The sequence below is a fragment of the Siphateles boraxobius genome, unplaced genomic scaffold, assembly GCF_051911475.1.
Source record: "Siphateles boraxobius isolate OS27281-9 unplaced genomic scaffold, OSU_SipBor_1 66, whole genome shotgun sequence".
NCBI lineage: Eukaryota > Metazoa > Chordata > Actinopteri > Cypriniformes > Leuciscidae > Siphateles > Siphateles boraxobius.
In genome coordinates, this window is record NW_027509193.1 from 13,428,188 (window position 1) to 13,453,160 (window position 24,973).

Sequence of the window (24,973 nt, forward strand, 5' to 3'; positions counted from 1 at the left end):
AATTTAACTCTAGTCCATATGGACCCTTGAATTTCCACAACAGACATCTGTTCCACTGCCTCAGGGCCAACACACAGACATATTTCCTAATAAATATTACAACAAAATCACATGCACACAAACACTTGACACCCTGGAAAGACAAAATTCCTTGTGCAGAAATGAGCAATTATGTAATGGCTGAAATTAGTCCTAATTAGGTGTGCTGTAATAGCATTTCTAATTCTTTCTCTGAGAGCTTAGATGCTTTAACTATACCATTCTGCATGTAAAAAGTGTTTTCTTTTTCTTTTTCTTTGATAGCCATTTAAAGTATAGTTGTTTGAATTTTAATGACTTCGATTATAGTGCACAGGTTCTTTGAACAATTTTTATAATACTTTTATGATGCTATTTTGAAGTGTGATATCTTCAGTCGCCATTCCCTTTCATTGTTTTGAAAAAATACAGCCTGGATATTCCTCAAATATTTAACTTTTGTGTTCCACAGAAGAAAGACAGTTTTATAGGTTAAGAACGACACTATTTCTCATTAATCTCACATGCTCTAAGCCAAACTTGAGAAACTCTGAGCCAACGTCTGATAAAAATAAATAAATAAAAAAACCTTTTTTTTTTTTAGAATGTTAATTGGTGTTTGGGGAAGGGAGGGCCATTAGTTATAATTATAAGGATTCAATTAAACGTACAGAAGTATTTAAGAGGCAGATACTCTAAACAAATGGTACTTAGACTCAATCAGGCAGCATGCAAATAATATGATCACAGAATCTTAGACCTGATTGGCTGGTTAAATCACAGTCAGATACATTTTTGTCAGAACCTTTTTTTTGTGTGTGTTTGCAAAACTCTTGTTATAATATAAAATATTTAAATAATTAGTTACTTTAAATTGTAATAATACTACACAATATATATTATACCCTTTGTTTTTACTGTATTTCTAAAACAAAGCCTTGTTGAGCAAGATACTTTTTTCAAAAACATAAAAACCGACCCCAAACTTTTGAACAGTATATAAAGCATGGCTTAAAGTAGTTCCCTTTCGAATGGTCACTTCGTATTGCGTAGCTATACGCAGTGGGGAAACTCCTTTTCCTCGAATTACTGAAGCCTTTATGTAAAGCGCATTTGCAGCTGCACAGCTAGAACATGAGCGTCTGGCTCTCTCATAGGGTGCGCTGCGGCAACTGCACATCCAATGGCGCGGGCGCCTCTGACGTGCGACCAATGAGATCACCCTGCGTCATACACGTCAGAGTCCGCCGAGGGGGCGTGACCTCAGTCTATAATAGTCCCCGAATTCGCCATTATAGCAGATTTTTACTCCTTCAGCGACAAACTTCACGTCTCTGACCATTTATTGAGCCTTCGCCGTCGAACAAGCCTTCAGCCTGAGCGAGCTACAGTTCAGCAGACGACACATTCAGCCGTGTTTCTCCTGACGCCGTCTCTCCTGTGGCTATCCGGCGATATCCTATTCATTATTCTTTTCATATCTGTGTGTTTTATCTGTACGAGCGTTGTTTCAAATGCCTTGTGTCAACTCCTGCGCCACGTGCGGATGCAAGCTGCACGAGGCGGACGAACACGTGGACTGCATTCCTTGCCTGGGACTTCACGCGGAGAATGCACTGTCGGCCGGCGGATGTGCGGCCTGCGAGAGCATGCCCATCTCCGTGCTGTGAACTCGGCTAGCCGGAGCAGCGGAAAAAGGCTATGAGTCGTTGCCGCCCCTCGAAGAGGCGTTGGCCGACTAATCTCTGTCCGAACACAGCTGCTAGCTGGCGAACTAGAGCTGTTCATCCTAACAGGCCGTGCCGTAGCACTTCAGCCCTCGCTTGACGCGCGTATTCCGCCTCCGGTCAGGCTGCATCGGCCCTGCACACGATGTCCGTGCTGCAGGTTTACCAGGCCAAACTCCTCCGGTCTATGGACGAGGCTGGCCCGGACCCTGAGGCCTTTTGGTACCTTCGAAGTGCCACGGACTTGGCCTTGAGAGCTACCAAGGCCACAGCGCAGGCTATCAGGAGGAATATGGTGAGTTTGGTCGCGCTCGAGCGCACCTCTGGCTGACCCTCACCGACATTAAGGACGCGGAGAGAACGAGGTTCCTCGACGCCCCAGTATCCAGCACCGGCCTCTTCGGCCCGGCAGTGAAGGGGTTCTCGGAGAGATACACCGAGGCACAGAAAGCGTCCCAGGCCATGGGTCACTTCTTGCCTAAGCGCTCTAGCGCGGCGGAGTGCTTACAAGCGAGCCCCGTCAACGCCTCGGCCGGCAAAGCCCGCGAAACAGGCCTCTCAGCCCCACTCTGCGGCTGATGCCCAGCGCCAGCCCATAGCAAACAAGCGCTTCCCGTTTCCCCAACGCCAAGGCCCGAGACCAAGCGCCGCGCCCCACTCAGCGCCGCCGAAGTCGTCCTAGCATGCAGGGGAAAGAGAGAGGGCACGGGTCCCGCACTCGCCGGACCACCCTCGAAGAAGCCAAGAAAACTTCCCACAGCCCCCTGTTCAGTTCAGGCGGCTGGGGATTTTATTACTGCAAACAGGCCCGGAACAGTAAGCGCGTTCTTGCAAACAAACGCCGTTTTCACGGCGACCCAAATAAAGCACAAAAAGAGCATGTTTCACGATCACAACATATGGGTTCACGGTCCCCCTTCATCAGGCGGCCCCTCCCCGGTTGTAATACTGACTTCCCAACACGCAAATGCTTGTACAGTCAGTCCAATACTCAATATGTGCACAAATCACAATATAAGGGTATCAGGTCCCCCTTCACTAGGCGGCCCCTCCCTTGTTGTAACACTGACTCCCCCACATGCAAATGCTGGTATAGTCAATCCAATACTCAATGTGTGCAAAAATCACAATATAAGGGTATCAGGTCCCCCTGCGTTAGGCGACCAGCCCCAATCTGTGTGTCAAGCCCTAGCCACACGGGTTCTAACCTGGCAAGCTATCTCCGGTGTGTCGAGTTGGGTCATAAACAATATAAAACGAGGTTACTCTCTCCAATTCGCTCGCAGACCCCCAAAATTTCAGGCGGTTCTCGAGACCTCGGTGAGAAGCAACGTGGGTCACGTGCTTCGCACCGAAGTACAGAATCCTCTAGCAAAAGGGGCGATAGAGTTAGTCCCCCCCGAGCTAAAACATATGGGTTTTTACAGCCGCTATTTTCTGATTCCGAAAAAAGACGGCGGTCTCAGACCCATTCTAGATCTGAGACATTTGAACAAAGCTCTCATGAGGCGGCCGTTCAAAATGTTAACTTTCAAACATATCCTCGCGCAAGTGCGCCCGGGGGATTGGTTTGTCACAATGGATCTGAAAGATGCTTACTTTCACATTCGAATAAATCCTCGTCACAGGCCATTCTTGAGATTCGCCTTCGAGGGCCAGGCTTATCAATACACCGTTCTGCCGTTCGGTCTATCTTTGGCACCCCGCACATTCATGAAGTGTGTGGATGCAGCGATTTCTCCTCTGAGACATCAGGGAGTGCGTGTGTTAAATTATCTCGACGACTGGCTGGTGCTGGCACAGTCGAGAATCGAGCTATTAGCTCACAGGGATTTGATTCTCGGCCATCCAAAATGCCTGGGTTTCACAATCAATGTTTCAAAAAGCAAACTAACCCCCAGCCAGAGCGTGATCTTTCTGGGCACAGTTTTAGACTCGAGAGCTATGACAGTGCGACTCACACCAGAGCGCGCGCTCTCAGTGCGAGCGCTTGCGGGCACTTTCAGAGCGCGCGAGCGCGCGCCACTGAAGAAATTTCAGAAACTGCTTGGTCTCATGGCAGCAGCATCGCCAGTACTCCGCTTGGGATTACTGTGCATGTGCCCGCTGCAGCATTGGCTGAAACGCCGTGTGCCAACTCACGCATGGCAGTCAGGCAACTTGCGCGTTATAGTGAATCACGGTTGTTTAAGAACCCTGATTCCCTGGCGGGCTCAGAACTGGTACCACAAGGGGGTGACAATGGGAACAATTTCCAGGAGGAAAGTGGTTCTTACAGATGTGTCCAACCTGGGTTGGGGAGCGCTGCACGAGGGCATGCCTGCATCCGGCCTCTGGTCGAGCACGGAGCAGAGCCTACATATCAACTGTCTGGAGATGAAAGCAGCTGGGTTGGCCCTGAAGGCATTTCTGTCGAACCTCAGAGATCACCATGTTTTAGTCCGCACAGCCAATATGTCAGTGGTGGCCTACATAAATCGCCTGGGGGGCATCAGGTCAGGAAACCTGAATGCGATGGCCCTTTATGTCTTTCCCCCCGTTTCAATGATTCCACAAGTCATCAAACGGGTCAGAGAGAGCGGGTGCACAGTCCTTCTGGTGGCCCCTCTCTGGAAAACCAGACCGTGGTTCCCAGAACTGGTTCAGTTATCGGACACAATCCCATGGCCTGTTCCTCTGAGGAAAGACCTCCTCACACAGGCGAACGGGACGTTGTGGCATCCGAGACCCGATTTATGGGCCCTCCATGTTTGGCCCCTCAACGGGTACCCAAGGACCTTCCTGAGAAGGTCTTAAGCACCATATCTGAAGCCAGGGCCCCGTCGACTCTGTGCCTTTATGCTTCGAAATGGTCTGGTTTTTCCAGCTGGTGCTCAAAAAATCAGGCTGACCCGGAGTCATGTGAGATATCTGTGGTTCTCTCATTCTTACAGGAGCTGCTGGATGCGGGTCGCTCCCCGTCCACGCTCAAAGTGTATGTGGCAGCCATAGCAGCACATCATGTTCTGGTGGCTGGCCAGTCACTGGGAAGTAACGACCTGGTCGTGAGATTCCTTAAAGGTGCTAGTAGAATGAACCCCTCCAGACCTCCGTCTGTGCCGTCTTGGGTTCTCTCCATGGTCCTGAGGGCTCTGAAAGGTCCGCCTTTTGAACCGCTCCAATCGGTTGATCTAAAACCTCTCTCACTGAAGACCGCTCTCCTTATGGCGTTGGCATCTATCAAGCGAGTGGGAGATCTGCAGGCGCTCTCTGTGAGCCCTGCATGTTTGGAGTTGGGTCCAGATGACTCCAGGGTCATCCTCAAGCCCAGACATAGTTACGTTCCTAAAGTGCTCTCAACACCGTTCAGGACTTCTGCAGAGGATGGAGAGGTTAATCTTCTCTGCCCTGTCAGAGCACTGAGAATCTATCTGGAGCGTTCTGCGTCTTTTAGACAATCAGAACAGCTTTTTGTCTGCTTTGGTGGTAGATCCAAGGGGGATCCAGTCACTAAGCAAAGACTGTCTAGATGGATAGTGAATGCTATTTCTATGGCTTATACCGCAGCGGGTCAAGTTTGCCCTATCGGCATCAAGGCCCATTCGACCAGAGGTATGGCCTCGTCATGGGATTGGTCATCTGGCATTCACATTAGTGATATTTGTTTTCGGTTTGATTAAGACCCGTCGGTGGCCGGTCTTGTCATGTAGTGCTGTGCACAATCACATTCACATATATATATAAAACCCGCTGCTGGCCGGTTGTATTCATGCATAAACCCGCAGTTGCCGGTTAAATTCACATATATAGAAAACCCGCTTTTGGCTGGTTATATGAGATATATAAAACCCGCTTTTGCAGGTTATATTCCATACATATATAGACCAGCTTTGGCCGGTTATAGTTCATATATAAACCCATGTAATATTTTAGACCTGATGGTATCTGGTCTATTTATACATAATTATGCGGTTATGGCTTGTTCTGTAGGCTCAGGGGTCCTGAGTTGCAGTGCAGCCAGTTACCCAGTGCAGCGTTTTACATGGCGTCCCCACTGCGTATAGCTACGCAATACGAAGTGACCGTTCGAAAGGGAACTACTCGGTTACTCACGTAACCTCAGTTCCCTGAGTTAGGGAACGAGTATTGCGTAGCCAGCCGCACTATAGTAACATGGCAAGTTGTCGCTTCAGTCGTTAAACCTGCTATAATGGCGAATTCGGGGACTATTATAGACTGAGGTCACGCCCCCTCGGCAGGCTCTGACGTGTATGACGCAGGGTGATCTCATTGGTCGCACGTCAGAGGCGCCCGCGCCATTGGATGTGCAGTTGCCGCAGCGCAGCCTATGAGTGAGCCAGACGCTCACGTTCTAGCTGTGCAGCTGCAAATGAGCTTTACATAAAGACTTCAGTAAATCGTGGAAAAGGAGTTTCCCCACTGCGTATAGCTACGCAATACTCGTTCCCTAACTCAGGGCACTGAGGTTACGTGAGTAACCGAGTAGTTTCCTTACATTCCATTGATAACTCAACATGGATTCACTTGAACCATTTGTTGTTTACAGTAAACTTCTCAGCCCTTCGTTCAATAGCAGATCAATAGCAGTCATTGTAGAACAGTTCCAAATATAGCAAGCAATGCACAACATGAAACAGTATCAGGACAAACCACTGCAACCCAAGCTGACATCACGGCGAGAGCCTAAGTATGTTTACAATGAGAGGTCAATACATTATCTATCTATCTACCTATCTATGTAGAGAAACTGGCGCGCGCGCACACGCGCACACGCACACACACACACACACACACACACACACACACACACACACACACACACACACACACACACACACACACACACACACACACACACACACACACACACACACACACACACGAGTCAGATTAATTAGCCAGCATAACCATGCATGACAGATGAGCAAATACATGTGTTCGTTTGTGCTTATTTGTAGAGGCAAATGTCCTGGTTCTGTCATCATCCTTGTGTGTGCAACCCAAACCAAAGAGCCAGCCTCTTTAAAACAATTATTCATCTCATGTTCTCACACTCACATATACACACACACTAACCTTATGCAAACACTATGAAAAACCGTGTCCACAAATCCCAGTTCACAACTAAGAGAAAACAGCACAAAATCATTCAAACAAGATCTTTAGGATTTGCTAATTTCATAAACTCACGAGAACACATTTGTCAGTCTGTAATCTATTCGGCCAACGTAGAGGGCAGTAAAATGTTCTTACTTTGGTTTTGTGCATGACCACCAGGCTGCTTTTCAAGAGCATCGGTGAGACTGTGGTCCCTGCAAATGCCAACTTCAGAGAGAGAGGGAGGAAATGAGAGAGAGAGAGAGAGGGCTGTGAAAAACTGCAGCAAAGATCAGATAGCAGAAAAGGGAGAGAGAGAGAGAGAGAGAGAGAGAGAGAGAGAGAGAGAGAGAGAGAAAAAAAGGAGAGAGAAAAAGGAGAGAGAAAGAGAGAGCAGTTTTTTTTAAATGTTCAAAGAGACAAGGTGGTGCACCGAAACATTAGGGAATCTCTGGACATGCGAGGATGACCACGGCAGTGCTGAAGATTACTGAAACGTCAGAACAACACTCGTTGATGGAACATTCTGAGGTTGTTAGCATATAATCTGCAGGCTTTAGATAAGAACCTCCTTCGAATACATGCGTACATGTGTGCGAGTCTCCTTCTGTGTATGTGACGCTAAAGATGAGGACCACGTTGAACAGTCAGGATCCCTTTTTTTCTTTAAAAGGGTGTTTTTTTCCTTTAGGGGATCTGTAAGAAATTCAATGGAATCATCCTTTAGCTCAACTTCAGATCTCTCTCTTACCTATTTCAATGCACACAAAGGGAAGAAAAAAGGTAAGCAGAATATGTTTTGTTGTTATCTTAAGTGCCTGTTGACTGTACATATTCCTTCAGCTTCTATCGGCTCTGTCTCACTCACATGGATAGTCTACAGGTATTTTCTGCAACCTGTAGGCGGTTTGCGTTTTTGATGTCTGCAAGTGTTTTTTTGGTGAATTTAATGTGCCGCACATGAATAGAGTCATATAGAGTATGTGACGGTCATCAACATTGCATGTCCTGTACCTTCACTGTGTGTTATCAAATCAATGAGGGGGCTGTCACAGCAGTCCCACAATGACAGATGACCCTTGAATGCTGGAATATGTTAAGAATATCTTTGTTTTTAAAAATCAATGAGCATCATCTAAAAAAAAAAAAAAATCTAAATCATCTCAAATGTAAATTCAAATAAAGTCTAAATTTAGATTCGGTCAGATGTAATCCAAATTGGGATTGTGTAAACGCTGTACATTCAACACTCAGACACCTGTTTGGATAAATATAGCATGACAAAAAATATAAAATCATAAAAATTTTATGATTTTTGAAAACCAGACTGAATGTCATTGGCAAAAGAAAAGTCACCAGATGCAACTCTGTGGATCCTTTTCAGCACTGCGCAAATGGCGAAGGTGATACGAGTCTAAGTTCATAAAGTTTGTTAAAGGAGACTGATGCAGCTCTGGGCTGTTTTGGAAATGTTTGTTGGGAGGAGCAGTGTGGAGTAATATCTGTCAAAGTTCTCACAAACTGCCATTACTTTAATTTCTCATCATATTTGCCATTTTGGGACTGGAGGAGCTGTTGGATGGGTAGAATGTTAATTATGTCTGAGAATTAAAATGACAGCTGTCTCGTTTGATTCTAAGTGTGCATGAAAAGAAAAAAGGACACAGAATGTTCTCTCCAGATTAAGTTTCCATTGACCACCACCATAGGGTACAAGTATTTACGACAGACTCTCATAACCGAGATCATCTTTTCCCACAATTCTTTCTTAATAGAACTGCCTCAGTACAAAACCTTTTCCCAATCATATATGTTTCTTGCTTTAAAACCTAATTTATAGTTTCATTTGATCTTATTTCATTCTACTACATGATCAGATGATCTGCTGACATTTAGAATGGAATTATCTGACATCACATCAGGACGCAGTGAAGATACTGACCCCACTGTCTCCCATCAACTGGAAATCTACTTTGTATTCTCACAGCTATCACTGAAAAACTTATTAAGTGCTCAACTGTCTCTCTCGTTTCATGTCTCTTCTCTCAGTTGAGTGATTGGCCACCTGGATGATGACTAAAATAACACCGCATGAAGCCGACAGTCGCCCCTCAAACAAACACACACACCTACACACACAATTTCTACCAGACAGGTTTCCATGGAAACCTCTATATCCCTCTAGTTTTCCTTGTGATTCTTTTATTTTTGAGAATTGTAAGAACTATGCTGCATTTCTTTGCTTTCATGGGTACACATGAAGGAAATGATGTGTTTTTCTCATTATCACTCTCGCCGAATCTGAGGCTTCTTAGCTATTCGCACTCACCAATATAGCACCTGACACTACCCAGCCCCCAGTGTGTGAGTGTGTGTGCGCACACATGTGGAGTCTGTGTTTTGATGTCTCTCTGTCAGTACAGTATGTCTTGGAGCGCAGATTCTTGCAAGTGTGTGCGTGTGTGCTGTAGCCTCACTGAGACAGGCATCTATTATTAGAAAGACTGATCACTTGACTCAGGCACTGGCTAGACGCCTAAATCTGGACCCCACTGGCAGCTACCAGCTCAGAGCTCTGTAAAAATAAAAAAAACAGTAGTGAGAAAATCTGAATAATGATGATAACAATAAGAATAGGGACCGCACTCCAACTCCTCTCAGGCTCTGAGGTGTGCGCACTTTAGCACTTCACTGTACGAATGAGTTTCACAGGAAAAGTGTGAAATTACTTTAATTAGCTACATCTGCTGTGAAACAACCAGATGACAGTTCTGCTCATCTGCTCTCTTACTCACACTCACAGAACAGCACTTTTACACACACTCTCACTGAGGAGTAACACACTTCTTTTTTTTTAGCTGCAATGAAGATTCATAAGATTCATTTTGGGACTACTTTTCCTCCATCACACAGGTTTACCTTTCATTGACATTTTCAGTATTCTAATACTAATATTTTATATATATATATATATATATATATATATATATATATATATATATATATATATATATATACACACACACACACACACACTCACCTGAAGGATTATTAGGAACACCTGTTCAATTTTTTATTAACAATTATCTAATCAACCAATCACATGGCAGTTGCTTCAATGCATTTAGGGGTGTGGTCCTGGTCAAGACAATCTCCTGAACTCCAAACTGAATGTCAGAATGGGAAAGAAAGGTGATTTAAGCAATTTTGAACGTGGCATGGTTGTTGGTGCCAGACGGGCCGGTCTGAGTATTTCACAATCTGCTCAGTTACTGGGATTTTCACACAACCATTTCTAGGGTTTACAAAGAATGGTGTGAAAAGGGAAAAACATCCAGTATGCGGCAGTCCTGTGGGAGAAATGCTAGAGGTCAGAGGAGATTGGGCCGACTGATTCAAGCTGATAGAAGAGCAACTTTGACTGAAATAACAACTCGTTACAACCGAGGTATGCAGGAAAAGCATTGGTGAAGCCACAACACGCACAACCTTGAGGTGTATGGGCTACAACAGCAGAAGACCCCACTGGGTACTACTCATCTCCACTACAAATAGGAAAAAGAGTCTACAATTTGCAAGAGCTCACCAAAATTGGACAGTTGAAGACTGGAAAAATGTTGCCTGGTCTGATGAGTCTCAATTTCTGTTGAGACATTCAGATGGTAGAGTCAGAATTTGGCATAAACAGAATGAGAACATGGATCCATCATGCCTTGTTACCACTGTGCAGGCTGGTGGTGGTGGTGTAATGGTGTGGGGGATGTTTTCTTGGCACACTTTAGGCCCCTTAGTGCCAATTGGGCATCGTTTAAATGCAACGGCCTACCTGAGCATTGTTTCTGACCATGTCCGTCCCTTTATGGCCACCATGTACCCATACTCTCATGGCTACTTCCAGCAGGATAATGCACCATGTCACAAAGCTTGAATCATTTCAAATTGCTTTCTTGAACATGACAATGAGTTCACTGTACTAAAATGGCCCCCACAGTCACCAGATCTCAACCCAATAGAACATCTTTGGGATGTGGTGGAACGGGAACTTCGTGCCCTGGATGTGCATCCCACAAATCTTCATCAACTGCAAGATGCTATCCTATCAATATGGGCCAACATTTCTAAAGAATGCTTTCAGCACCTTGTTGAATTAATGCCACGTAGAATTAAGGCAGTTCTGAAGGCGAAAGGGGGTCAAACACAGTATTAGTATGGTGTTCCTAATAATCCTTTAGGTGAGTGTATATATATATATGAAATGTTTGAAGAGGCGTAACCAAGTGGCTTCGAATTTAACACTCCTTCAACTTCTGTCAAAACTGTCCGTAGGACTTCCTCTGATACTGTTTGACTGCCAAGTACCACCCGCAAAGCTGAGCTTGTGGTGGATTAAACTTGAATTTAATCTCCTGATTTTCCAACTTGACTTGTAACTCAGTGGTAAGGTTCTTGAGAGCTTCCATTAATTCTCTTGCAGCTCCACAGAAATTACTTCCTTGATCACAAAGAATCTCATACGTCCTACCTCTCCTGGATATGAAGTGGCGTAGGGCCATTAGAAAGCTGTCCACATCTAAACTGCTCAACAAATCAAGATGCAGACATCGAGTGCTTGGACACTTAAACAAAAGGCCCCATCTCTTCTCCGTTCTACGGCCAATATTGACATGGAAGGGACCAAACAATCCATTCCGGTGGACCAAAAGGGAGGTTTGAACAACCGGAGCTTGGAGAGTGGAAGATCTGACATTTGAGGGATAGATGGCTTAGCTCTCCACTTCCTACATTGCAAACAAGACCACTGATGTTTTTTTACAGCTTGCCTCGTTCTAATTATCCAGTAATGGCGCCAAAGGTCTGAGAAAACTCTCTCTGGACCAGGATGGAAAAGTTTCTCGTCACAGTCCTTGATAATTAAATGGAATAATGGATGTTTGGGGTCGAGGACGATTGGATGAACCATTCCAGGTTCCATATTCTCTACACGTCTGAACTTACCACCCACTAAAATAAGTCCTGTTTCTTCACTGAATTTGGGAGAAAGTGTAAGGAGACAACTTTGAGGTTCAATGGGCTTTCCTTCCTTTAAACATTGGTACTCAGAGAGAAAACTTTGGGGCTTGTCTCAAAAGGAGGTCATAGGGTTCCTCCCTATGTTGTCACAGTAACTCATTTGTTGCGAACTAACTCTGACCATGATTTGAAACCGGAAGGATTTGGGAGTACAAAATCATCCAATTGTGTTAACCCACAAAAGAGTAGTTTGCGGAGTTCAGGATCACGACTAGCAGGTCTAGATACCAGATTGTTGGGACATTCATGTGGAAGAAATTTCAGAAACATTGGACCTTGTCGCCATCTATGATCAGGTTTGCCTAGCTCAATAAGAGTTTGGCCTCTAGTTATGTAATCTGCTAGATTCTGTGTAGAAGGGATATACCTCCAAGAATAGGGATCAGTGAGTTCCAGGATTTCAGTGACTCTATTACATTTACATTTATTCATTTAGCTGACGCTTTTATCCAAAGCGACTTACAATTGCTATATTTCATAGGTCGCACCCTTCTGGAGCAACTAAGGGTTAAGTGTCTTGCTCAGGGACACATTGGTGTCTCGCAGTGGATTCGAACCCGGATCTCTCACACCAAAGGCATGTGTCTTATCCACTGCGCCATCACCACCACATTGTGATAATCAAATGGATCAACATTTAGCAACAAAACTATTAGCTATTAGCAACAAAAACTTTGTAACGGCAAGAGAGGGAATGCAGCCAAGACAAGACAGTTGTCGAATCGGACCATAGGACAATATTTGTCAAAGGAGGAATCAATTAATTCTGCAGGAGTTTACAAAAGCTGTGCACCTGTTAGAGAAGCGCAAAGTTCAAGACGAGGGATGGATATTAACCTTTTGGGGGCAACTCGAGATCTTGCCATGATGAAGGAAATATGTACCACACCCCTGTCAGTTTCCATTTGCAAATATACTACTGACCCATATACGCTCTCTGAGGCGCCGCAAAAAATATGCAACTCTCTGAATGTAATTTGGTTGGAAGGTAAAGTTAAATAACAACAAAGAAGCTGTATCAATGAAAGGTCAGGGAGCTCGATTTCCCAAGCCTTCCAGGCCTGTTGAATAGAATTTTAAACATAGCCAGACTCCTCCAACTTAGCAATTTCTTGGTCATACACAGCAGCAGTTTTAGGATTTCTTTGGAGGCGTCACTCGTTACATCTGAAGGAAGACAACTGCATTTGGTGACGCTCGTAACCTTATGGCGGAAGCAGCACGCAATAACGGAGTGGCATATCTTTGCACACCATCCACATCAACTCTTTTAGACTTGGAGGCCAACAATTCCATAGCTTCTTGGTCCTGCTTGGACCTAGTAATGACTTTCTCATTTCTGAAAGGAAGAATGTCTACATTCCATAATTTCTCCACATCATGGCAAAGTTCTTCTAGTGGGTTAGCAATGGTAAAAAGACACTGCATCTCATCATATCTTTGCACACCATCCACATCAACTCTTTTAGACTTGGAGGCCAACAATTCCATAGCTTCTTGGTCCTGCTTGGACCTAATAATGACTTTCTCATTTCTGAAAGGAAGAATGTCTACTTTCCATAATTTCTCCACATCATGGCAAAGTTCTTCTAGTGGGTTAGCAATGGTAAAAAGACACTGCATCTCATCAGTGTTAGGAATCAGTATTGGGCCTTGAAGTACCCAGCCTAACCTGGTCAGGATTGCGGCTGGGGATTTAGGAGGCCCGAAATACACCTGGTCAATTGGATTTATCAGGTGTGGGTAGTCTGCACCAATAAGAATAAGTGGTCGGACATTAGCAAAGGCTGGAAGGGTTAAGTCTCGAAGATGTCTGAAACGTCTCTGCAAGATCTCAACAGAATAAGTCTGTTCTGCCAGTCCCAATCTGGCAGCAGAAAAGGCATTGGAAATAGAATACTTCTTTTCTGGATTGGCCATGGAGGATATTTCAAAGGTTACAGAAGAGCCTTCAAGTGCAAGAGTATTTTAACATACAGTTCTAACAATTAGGGACTCAGTTACCCCATTGAGGCCCAAAAAATCAGATGGTTGAGGTAGCAAAATGGTACGTTCTGATACATCATCCAGGATGGCATAGGTTTGCAAGGATCTGCCTTTATAATGGAGAAGTACTTCAACAACTTTAAGCAGTACATTGCCAAAACCTCCAAGGTGTCTAAGATAGAATGAAGCATTATCCTGATCACGATAATTGACTCCATGAAGGATACCAAGATGTCTTCCTTTGCACTGTGGACAGGGTTTTTTCAAATCACAGTTAACAGCTAGATGGTTAAGCCCACATCTCCAACATCTTTTATTCTCTCTAATCCATGCATCCTTCCTGGTGTCTTCTAGAGATCTAAAATAGCGGCACAGGCCAATGAAATGATCTCTACTGGAAAAATATGCGCATGAATACTTGGAACTCCATTCTCCATCTCTCAAATTCTGGGGTTGCTTATTTGTGGATATTGGCACAACAGAATTACCGTTGACTCCGTACAAGACTGTTCGAGTGTTAACGTAGGTGGTTGAGGTTTACTCGGGAGTGGTTTTGGAAAGTCACTAACCTGGTCAGCCATTGCTTGACACCCAGCCTCTTCTTGCAGCCAAGCAGAAAAGTTAATCAGGTTGTAGCTTTGACCCTTTAGGATCGTACGGGCATAACGGGCAAAGTTGGTCACATGCTCTGTGGGCAGTTTACTGAGTAGTTGCTGTATATGAGAAGCACAGGATAATTCAGATTTAACTTGGTCTTGGCCCAAAGCTTGGACCTTTAGTGCAAAGCTACCAAATGCTCTGCTATCACCTGGTCTCACCCTGGGGAAAGCTAGAATGGTAGGCTAGGCCTAGGATCGTTAGCATAAGCTAAAGCTAGATCACAAGCCGGAGACAATTTAAATCGTCCAGCAAGATATGGAATTTGTAATATTCTGGCTCATGGGGTGACAACAAATTTGTCAAGGCTAACTGCAACATTGCAAATTCTTGTGGGTCGTCATTCACCAAGAAAGGAAAGGAAGGTCCCTGATCACGAGAAGTACACTACTCAATGGAAGCGGACCAAGCGGTGAAGGAACAGTTGAGGAATTACATTTCTGACATGTAGGTTTCTGTTCAGCTTTCTTAATACATGCATTCTTGAACAATAGATGTAGCCTATTAGCAAAGGCATTATCATCAGAAGCATCATCAAAAGACTCAGAAAATTCAGAATGTTTAGAAGAAACTACTAACTGTAACATTCTAGACATCTCACCAAGCATACTCTTAAGCCCAAGTATATCTTGTTTAACATCCATATCGAGTAAATCATGTTGAGACTGTTCACAAGGAGCAGATGAGCATGGGGCAGGTCTTAAAGAAGATGGATTTTCAAACTGGGTTTGGTGATGATCACTTACAACTAGTGTTGGTGAGGACGGGGAAGAAGGAGCATATTCTCTCACCATAGAGTCAGGAAAATGGGCAGGAGGTCTTCTCCTTCTTAGGCTGCGCCGGACTGCAGGTCTTGCATGGGAATCCATTCCACCAAATTTCTACCTCCGGCTTGAAGGACCATTTGTTGGATATCAGATGTTAAATATATCCAAAGTTCGTTGGAGTTGCAGAAACTTGATGGCTGATGTCTGATTAAAACACGGGACAAATACCAGTTCTTTGCTCTCTTTTATTTTAAGTTCAGGATGATTAAGTCTTGGGTAATTCACATTAGAGCCCGAAGCCATTTGTTTTGAGAATCATGGCTGGCTGATGAAGTTATTGGCTGGCTAGCCGGCTCAGCCAAAACCTAAATGGCTGATGCAGCCGCCAAACTTTTCATAGCTGCAAAGGGCTGAAGCTGCCACTTCATGTCTACAGATGTCTATGTTATACTGATTTACTAGATCTCAATATTTCCTAAATGTGTATTTCGGATTTTTTTTCACTACACAAGTCTGAAAGAAGACATGTTATTGAAGACAAATCCCGAAAAATCTCAAAATTGACCAGTAAAAAAAACAACGATGTTTTTGCCCGCCGTGTCTCGCCTTAATATAAACACACACTCTTATCAGTATTATTTTGGACAAAGTTATTTTGGACATTTCACTTCAATGTACACTGAAGCATGCGTCGTGAATTAGCAATGTGGAAACGGTGGTTTGTTACTGCAGTAATATCACGTTCAGTGCTATTTATTTAGAATATTTGGTTCATAACATCAATCTTTGATTCAGGTGTGTGTGCAACCGTGCCCTGAAGATTTAACAAAAGTCTGGGCAGGCCTAAGTTAAAAAAAAAAGTAAGTAGGAATTAGGAAAGTATGTGAGAAGTGAGATCAAAATTACCTTGCTTGCTTCTTTCCGCGATTTCACCTCAGTGCGAGAAAAAAAATGCATTGCTTCTTCTGTACGGAAAACGAGCAATTTTAATTAGTCGTCAATTCACTGTGAGCCTGTGTATCGTAGCAACGAGCACAAGACTGTGCTATTATGAATCCAGAGGGAAAATAGATCTCGTGTATTGTTTTTATATTTCGTGTGTGTATGTCTCTGTGATAGAATTATTATTTGATGCAAATAATTCTAGCCGGCTCAGCCAAACTTTATCAGATGGCGGCTCAATTTGGCTTATGAAATTATTGGCTGGCGGCGGCTGAAATTCTAAATGGCGCAAATGGCGGCGCCTGGCGGCGGCTTTCGGGGTCTAATTCACATGACATGTCTTAAGTCACAACAAACAATACAATAAAGGAAATCAAACTCATATAATTCATCAATAAACATATCAACAACATATACAGTGTATATATATATATATATATATATATATATATATATACACTCAATCCAAACAATACAAATAAACAAATTCAAACAATACAATTGGCAAAACAAACTTACTTAACACATGCTAAGGAAAGGATTTAAAGGACATGGTTGGGTGTCCATTCAAACACCCACACCTCACCAATGCAAAAGAAAAAGAAAGGAAGTGAGGTCTACTTATAGACCTCGACCAGGGGGTGTATGGTTAATGTAGTGCACTAGATTTAGTAGTGTAGTTTGCTTGGAATTGTGGGATATGTAGTACAAATATATATATGGGAAAAAGGTACAATTAAAGAAAAGGGCCAAATTCACAACACAAATATCTTTTAAGCGCTAAATCACAACGCTACACAAACCGTAAGGCGAAACCAAGCATGTTTGGTATCATTGGACTGGGCAAGGATTCAGGAATCTAGGAGATGTGAAAATAAGTCAACCACACCCAGAGTTATAACATTTGAAAATTTAATTTTACCATTAGGTGGCGCTGGTTCGAAACTTTTCAAGCTCCTTCAGGGCATAGTACTGATGACCCATATCGTGTTTCGTAAAGATAAGTTCATGTGTTCATAAAATACAGCATTATGGTACAAAATTCAAAATGGCCGACGCCTAAAATGGTCGATATGGAAAAATTGGATATCAGTCGACTCGACATGACGCCCTAAATCTAACGGGACTTTTATGATTTTTGGACAAACCGTTCAGAAGTTATAAGTCAAGTCAAGTAAAAGCGTTTATTGTCATATGCACAATGAGGAAAACAAGTTTCCCAGTACAATGAAATTCTTTCTTTGCTGTCCACAGTGAATGCCAAGACAAGTGCAAAGTATGTATAAAAATAAATAAAAAACACATACACACAAACAAAATAAAAAAGCTGTAGAATAAGAATTAGACTGTATAAATATTAAAATATAGTACATCTATATATGCAAATGTGCAATATTGACTATGTGCAAAACAATAATTCATTAAAGTGCAACTTGACTGCAGCTCCATGATAATAGCAACCATAACATTAACAGATGTGCAATTGATGCAACAATTAGTCCAACTATTCTCTGAGATAGATGAGACTTAAATAAATAGCAAGTGGACACAGATTAGAGTCTGATAGCTGGGGGGTAGAACGAGTTCTTAAATCTAAAGTCCTGCATTTCACACAGCTATACCTCCGTCCCAAGGGTAGATGTAAGAACAGTCCATGCTGGGGCTGGGTGGAGTTCTTAATGATGGAGGCAGCTCTCCTGTGGACTCCGCGATGGTAGATGGCCTGCAGAGAAGGCAGTGGAGTCCTGATGATCTTCTCAGCAGTCTTCACAATTCTCTGCAGACGTTTGCGGTCCCTCAGAGAAGTGTTTCCATACCACACGGTGATACAGCTGGTCAAGACGCTCTCCACAACACAGCTGTAGAAGTTATTTAGGATCATAGTCGACATGCCAAGCTTCCTCAGTCTCCTCAGGAAGTACAGCTGCTGTTGTCCCTTCTTAACCAGCTGGGTGGTATTGAGTGTCCAGGTGAGGTCCTTACTGATGTGGACCCCCAGATATTTAAAACTACTCACCCTCTCCACTTCAAGCTCTTGGATAGACACTGGCTGATAAGTTCTCCTCTTTTTCCTCAGATCCACAATCATCTCCTTTGTCTTGTTCGTGTTGAGGGTAAGGTTGATGTCCTCACACCATGCTACAAGACTGGCCACTTCCCTCCTTTAGGCTGCTTCATCCCCGCCAGTGATGCATCCTATCACTACGGTGTCGTCAGCGAACTTCAAGATGACGTTATCCTTGTGGGAGGCGACACAGTCATGTGTGAACAGTGTGTAGAGGATGGGACTGACTGAAACACAACTGTTTGTTGTGATAGTGGCTGAGGTCCTATTTCCAATCCTATCTATCATAATTTTCCAGCAAGCAGTTCTATAGGCTTAAATAGACTACCAGAGTGGATGAAGAATAAGAATAAGAAAACCTTCGGTGCTTGGCCCCTAATAATGGTTTTATATTTTAGTATATTTTAGCGGTCTTCAGTGTCACATGATCTTCCAAAATCAAGAAACATTTCTTATTATCAATGTTGAAAAAAGTTTGTTGGGTAACACTTTACTTAAAGCCTTTATGTATAATGCATTATAAAACTATTCATCATGTATGTTATAATTCCTTATATCTTTTAATAAATGATTGTAACCAAAGTTAAAATGCATTATAATATTTGCAGATTCCCAGTTACATCTGAAATTAATTGTCTGTCATGTGTTTTAATGCATTATAGATTATAAAGGTGTAACAGTGAATAGATACAAATTATAATGTATTATAACTGTACTATATTATTATAAAAGTACTGATCCCAAACTTTTGAATGGTAGTGCATATCTACAATATAGGCCTATTTAGGAGACAAAATAACTCAATTTACACAAGTTTTACTGTTTAAAAGTTTACATACCTTTGCTTCAATATTACGTGTTTCCTCCCTGAGAATCATTGACTGTTTGCCATTGTGACTGTTCTTGCCAAATTTCCTCCAGGTAAGTTCTTCAGAATCCCAGTATGCCCTGCAGATCTGAATATTTCTTCACAGTGGTTTTATTTTGTTGAGATACAGGTTTGTCACTATCACAAACACAAAAGGTTACAATCACACAAAATATTGAGAACAAATGGTGTGGAAACATTTGAACAGGAAAATTTGTGAAAATATGTTTGTCTTTTAATTTGTGTACATTTATTTTATCTTATGGGATATACTTAAAGTGTGTTATGTAGCCTTTTCAGGGCAATCTTTTTGAAATGCTAAACATTTTACAAGGAGTTTGTTAATGTATGAGCATAACTGTATGACAAACAATGTACAATGAACAAAGACTACATAACTGATATAATTTTTTTATCTTCATCTTCAGGCATCACAAACTGATCCAGAGCTGCTTTGGTAGTCTCTCCCACTTACGGATTGGTTCTGGCCAGGCAGATTGGCATGAGTGTGGGCAAGCCCCACCGCTACAACATCGTGTCATCGGAGGAGGAGGACGTGTTCCGCCACGGCAACATGCCTGCCCTCGGCAATGGCTTTGGTAATGGCAAGATCCAGACGCGCCGGAAGGTGCGAAGTCGCTTTGTAAACAAGACAGGCCAGTGCAACGTCAGTTTCTCTCATATGGACGAGCAATCCCAGCGCTACCTCGCCGACATCTTTACCACCTGTGTGGACATTCGCTGGCGGTGGATGTTCGTCCTTTTCTCCCTTGCATTTGTCCTGTCCTGGCTAGCATTCGGGTTCGCCTTCTGGCTTATTGCTCTTGTCCATGGTGACTTAGACCGGCCCACTCAAGATGACTTCACACCGTGTGTCATGCAGGTGAACAGCTTTGTCGCAGCATTCTTGTTCTCGGTTGAGACGCAGACAACGATTGGTTACGGATTCCGCTGCGTGACTGAGGAGTGTCCTTTAGCTGTGTTCATGGTCGTCTTCCAGTCCATTGTCGGCTGCATCATTGACTCTTTCATGATCGGTGCCATCATGGCCAAAATGGCACGGCCTAAGAAACGGGCAGAAACGATACTGTTCTCGCAAAATGCTGTCATTGCTATGCGTGACGGGAAGCTGTGCCTCATGTGGCGGGTCGGGAACTTGAGAAAAAGTCACATTGTTGAAGCTCACGTACGGGCGCAGCTAATTAAGCCCCGAATCACTGAGGAGGGGGAGTACATACCTCTCGATCAGATCGACATCAATGTGGGTTACGACCAAGGTCTTGACCGCATCTTCCTGGTTGCTCCCCTCACCATTCTACATGAGATAAGTGAGGAGAGTCCGTTGTTTGGAATCAGCAAGCAGGAGCTGGAAACATCAGATTTTGAGATAGTGGTCATACTGGAAGGCATGGTCGAGGCGACTGCAATGACGGCTCAAGTGCGCAGCTCATACCTGGCCAGCGAGATCTTATGGGGCCATCGCTTTGAGCCTGTGGTGTTTGAGGAACGCAACCAGTATAAGGTGGACTACTCGCACTTTCATAAGACCTACGAGGTTCCCTCAACGCCTCGTTGCAGTGCCAAAGACATGGAGGAGAACAAATCCTTGGAATCTGGCGCCAACTTCTGCTATGAAAATGAGTTAGCCTTCATTAGTAGGGATGAAGAGAAGCAGGAGGAGGACAGGGGTGAGAGGGGGACTGAGCTAGAGACCCTTTCAGCCAATCTAAACTTCGATCAGAGGTCGTATCACAAAGAATCTGAAATATGACCACTGATTGTCACCTTCAAAGACTTTGCTTTATTGTAGAATCAGCCTATTCTTTCAGTGTCGGTTGTAACGAACAGATACAGAGCAATGCAAGTGCCATATGAAACCGTGACCCACTGTCCTAGAGCCATGTTGTAGTCGAGGGCAGGTCAGGAAAAGAAAGTGCTTTTTGTAGTTGTCGGAAATGTGAGGCCTTCCTGTAGGAAAACTTGAAATCTGATTATCTGTTTCATACTGTAGTTTGAAGTGATAGCTTTAAGTAGTATCATTATGCAATACTAAGCTAGCCTGGGTGCCATTTTGACTAAATCCTTCTCTTGTACACACAATTTGCACAAAATAGGATGTTAACCACTAGTGTGTTTGCTTGGATCTTGAGTAGAATCTGATAAACTCTTGTTTGGTGTGATTTACAGCAATAAAGTGACTTGAAGACTTTATCCATGCTCTCCATATTCTACTGATTTTTTTCCCACTACGTCAGAGCAAAGACTATTGTCTGATAGCTTTATTTTAAGCATGTAATGAGGTACTACTATAGAGGTGTGTGGAAGATAATTAACACCTAAATAGACACTGCTAACTGACAATGAGCATGATGGCTCCCAGGCTAGCAAACAGCAAAGTCACAAAACTATTTATTCAGTATTAGAAAGTGAGTAGATAAATATACAAGTATGTGAGCGGATGATTGAAAAATAGGATAAACGCTTTTTCCCCCCACAACATACCACCATTTACATTCATGCTCAGGGCAAACACCCTTGTATAAAACCGCTTACAATGACAGCCAGAGGAACAACAGGTTTAATGTTTAGTGATATATTAAACCCACAAGTCCTGGTTTTGTGTTGTAGCCTTTCACAAACTTTGAAGTTATAAAACAGGATATTTACAATGTAACATGTTTTGCTATAGCAACGGCTACATTTAGCTAGTGTGTGTTTTATGAGCTATGACCTTCAATGTGACCTTTCTTTATTGAGTTTTTGTCCTCAATATCAAAACAGCTGCCCACCTGCGAATGTGAAAGGAAATGATCAATACTAAAAGCTACTTCTATGGTAGATGCTAAAGAATAAAACGTCAGTATCGGATTAAGGGAACACTGCAAAAAAACTTGCTTTCCAGAAAAAAAACTTGTTAATTACCCTTAAAACAAAACCAAAGTTTATTTTGCTTACCCAATTGGTGCATTGTTTTCTGTTTATTTAAGTATAAGATAAATCATTTTTATATCTAAAAGACCTTACATCTTGTACAATTTTGCTTAAAATAAATATAAATAAAGAAACAAAAATTTATTTATTTTTTGCAGTGCAATTTAGGTTGCAATGCCATGCAATATTTCAGGGTGAAACTAAATTGTCAACATTCAGCATAATACAAATCAATTTAATTACTCAAGTACTGTAGATTTCAACTCACCAACTAATCTAAGAGTTTAAAATTAATTTCAACAAGCAACTAACAACAGAAGAACACTAACCACCCACCTTGGGTATATCTTACATGATAATTAGAGATCATGACATTCTCTCTCCTTTTCAAAATCAAAGCTAAGAGAATTGGAGAGGTAAGAACGAGACGCGGAGACAAAAAAGGAAGAAAAGAGAAAGCGTTCACCCACTCACCTCATCCATCACTTTGCTCTGTGGGGGCAAAAAAGAGTGCCTGATTAAATAAAGAAGGCATAAAAAAAAGATGATTTAAATAAATTAAACGTTTCATCAAGTTAGATTATAGCCAAAGTCATCCACTCTCCCAGAGTAAGAGAGGAAAAAGAGATGATCCCCTCAACATCATCCACTCTCCAAAAATACATTATTACACTACACTACGTCATGAAACCATCATACAACCCAAACCCTCAAAGTTGATTGTTTTTAAAATGCTGTCTGGTCATGAAAGGAAAATGGAGTCATTATTCACACTATGTTATGCAGCAGCTTGGCTGATTTCAGGTCACGTCCTCATAACCTCTTCAGTTGGCTTTCTGAGAGTGAAAGCGAGTCAGCTCATGCTGATATCAGCTCTTCAGAAATGAAGGCAAGATAGATATAAAATAGTAATATACTTAGCAAGGAAAAACCAGGTCATACCAGCTCAAGCTGATTTTTTTGTTTGGTCCAAAAAGGTATACCAGCTCTAACCTCCTGCTTAACTAATCTGGTCTACAGGTCAAAACCAAGTCTACCAGCAGGTTTTACAGGTGATCAACCAACCAGCTTAAAGACCACTAATGATCACCTTGGACCCACAACCATGTAAAACCATCTCTGACCATATATGGATTTTCCAGCAGAGAGAGAGAAAATAAGCAGGGATACAACTAAAGACAGCACAGAAATACAAAACAATATCAACACCTTTTTCTGAAACGCAATAAAATGTCTTCTCAGCAATAAGATCCAGAAGTGTACCTTAATGAATCAGAGATACCTGCATAAAATACAGGATTTGCATTATAATATTAAACAGAAATAAGTATCCTGAATGATGATGTGTAACTTTGGGCAGCTGGAGGTGACATGAGATTGAAAGAAAGCAGAGGATATTTACACCAATGAGTTCCTAAAAAGATGCATTTTATTAAATCCGTGTCAAATGTCACCTAAGGCTGCATGAAGTTATTAAATGACATCATTAAAACCGATTCAACACTGCCATGACATGAGGATATAACTGATTAAACTGTTTAAGTACATAACATATAGGCGATTCATTTTCTGTCAGAAGCAGTGCAATCTAGCATGAGACAAATGTCATTGCAATACTCGGGAGTGAATTATGGGTTCAATGAATATTATCTATCCACACTCTGCACTCTAATGTAACTTATTTAAGCACAAAATAAAGTAAGAAACAAGAATGAAACTTAATTTGCGTAATAGAAGTAATTTATCACTTTGCAACTATTGTAAATCTAAGAGCTATATGAGTATCCCACTGTCTGTCATCGGTGGAGGATCATAACACACATAGCCATGGTGACAAACGTAACCATGGTAACAGTCTATCTATAATTATTGGATCTATAGGCCTATCTATAGATTTGTTTCTTTCTTGTTCCACTGTTGCACCACGCACCTTACAAATCCATCGTTTATTAATAATAATGCAACATTCAAATTACAGATTTAAAAACTTCCATTGCCACTTGACAATCAAAGTTTTTCAAATCTGTAATTTATCTAATTCTAAGCATAACAAAATAAGAATGGATTGAAACTTTAAAATCTGAGAATTAAGCCAACATATGGGCTACATACTCTGTTCCTGTGGCCATTTGGAAGGAGAGTTAATTCTGGTCAACTCAATGGGGAATGTCTCTTAATTGCCATCCCTCATTCAGTACATAATAACTATGGGAACTAGAAGCATGTGTGCCCTATAGGTTCAAGCCTAAAATACTTGTCACATACAAAGGTCAAAGAGATCATGTACATTTGCCTTCCGAGAAGGCGGGTAATTAACGCCACATATAACACAAAACCAGGAGAGGAACCGCACGTGTACATGAGCATTCCTTACATAATTCATAAAAATGGCAACGATGCTAGGATTTAAAATATAGATCAGAGTACTGAAGGCTCAACATTAACATTTTAAAACAATTTAATGTGAACTTTACATTTTGATATTGAGCTCAAGACTTTTGGAAAGACAAAACAATCAATCAATGCTTTTACAGCAAAACAGCACGCCATGACATTGACAAGATTTCATCTCAGCAATAGGATCTAGAAGTATACCTTAATGAATCAGAACTGCACAATCAGTGAGTTTATATTCTACAATTAAAAAGGAAAAAGTATTAGTATGTCACTTAGTGTAGCTGGATGTAAGAGAGTGCAAAAGATGAGGATACTAGGAAAACAGGTCCATTCAATCTGTATAAAATTCAACTGCATTAAGTATTAAATTATGTGATTCCAGTACTCTCTCTCTTTCTGTGTGTACGCATGTCATGTGACGTTTACTGCCGTGTTACTGATAGAAAAA

At 42.4% G+C, this 24,973-nt stretch overlaps 2 protein-coding genes across 9 annotated transcripts in view; one reads left to right on the forward strand and one right to left on the reverse strand.

The window, feature by feature from the left end:
* Nucleotides 1-7,084, reverse strand: part of eftud2 (elongation factor Tu GTP binding domain containing 2) — a 52,780-nt gene extending 45,696 nt beyond the window's left edge. Inside the window, exons 1-2 of one of the 2 annotated variants that reach the window (XM_077212379.1) lie at nt 6,999-7,084; nt 6,822-6,869 (exon numbers count right to left, since the gene is read on the reverse strand). The gene's annotated coding sequence lies outside the window, so the exon portion shown is untranslated. The remainder of the gene's footprint in view (nt 1-6,821; nt 6,870-6,998) is intronic. The other variant, XM_077212380.1, reaches the window with a different exon arrangement.
* kcnj12b (potassium inwardly rectifying channel subfamily J member 12b) lies at nt 7,026-24,906 on the forward strand. Of its 7 annotated transcripts, XM_077212421.1 has the most exons (5): nt 7,274-7,373; nt 7,534-7,625; nt 17,881-18,234; nt 18,342-18,591; nt 19,626-24,906. In XM_077212421.1, the coding sequence occupies exon 5, from the start codon at nt 19,700-19,702 to the stop codon at nt 20,966-20,968; it is 1,269 nt and encodes a 422-aa protein (XP_077068536.1). In that variant the 5' UTR covers nt 7,274-7,373; nt 7,534-7,625; nt 17,881-18,234; nt 18,342-18,591; nt 19,626-19,699; the 3' UTR covers nt 20,969-24,906. The 7 variants fall into 7 exon arrangements, with proteins under 7 accessions (XP_077068538.1, XP_077068531.1, XP_077068533.1 ...); XM_077212418.1 differs by having other exon boundaries at nt 7,082-7,625; nt 17,899-18,234; XM_077212419.1 differs by having other exon boundaries at nt 7,176-7,625.
* Nucleotides 24,907-24,973: the final 67 nt, after the last annotated feature.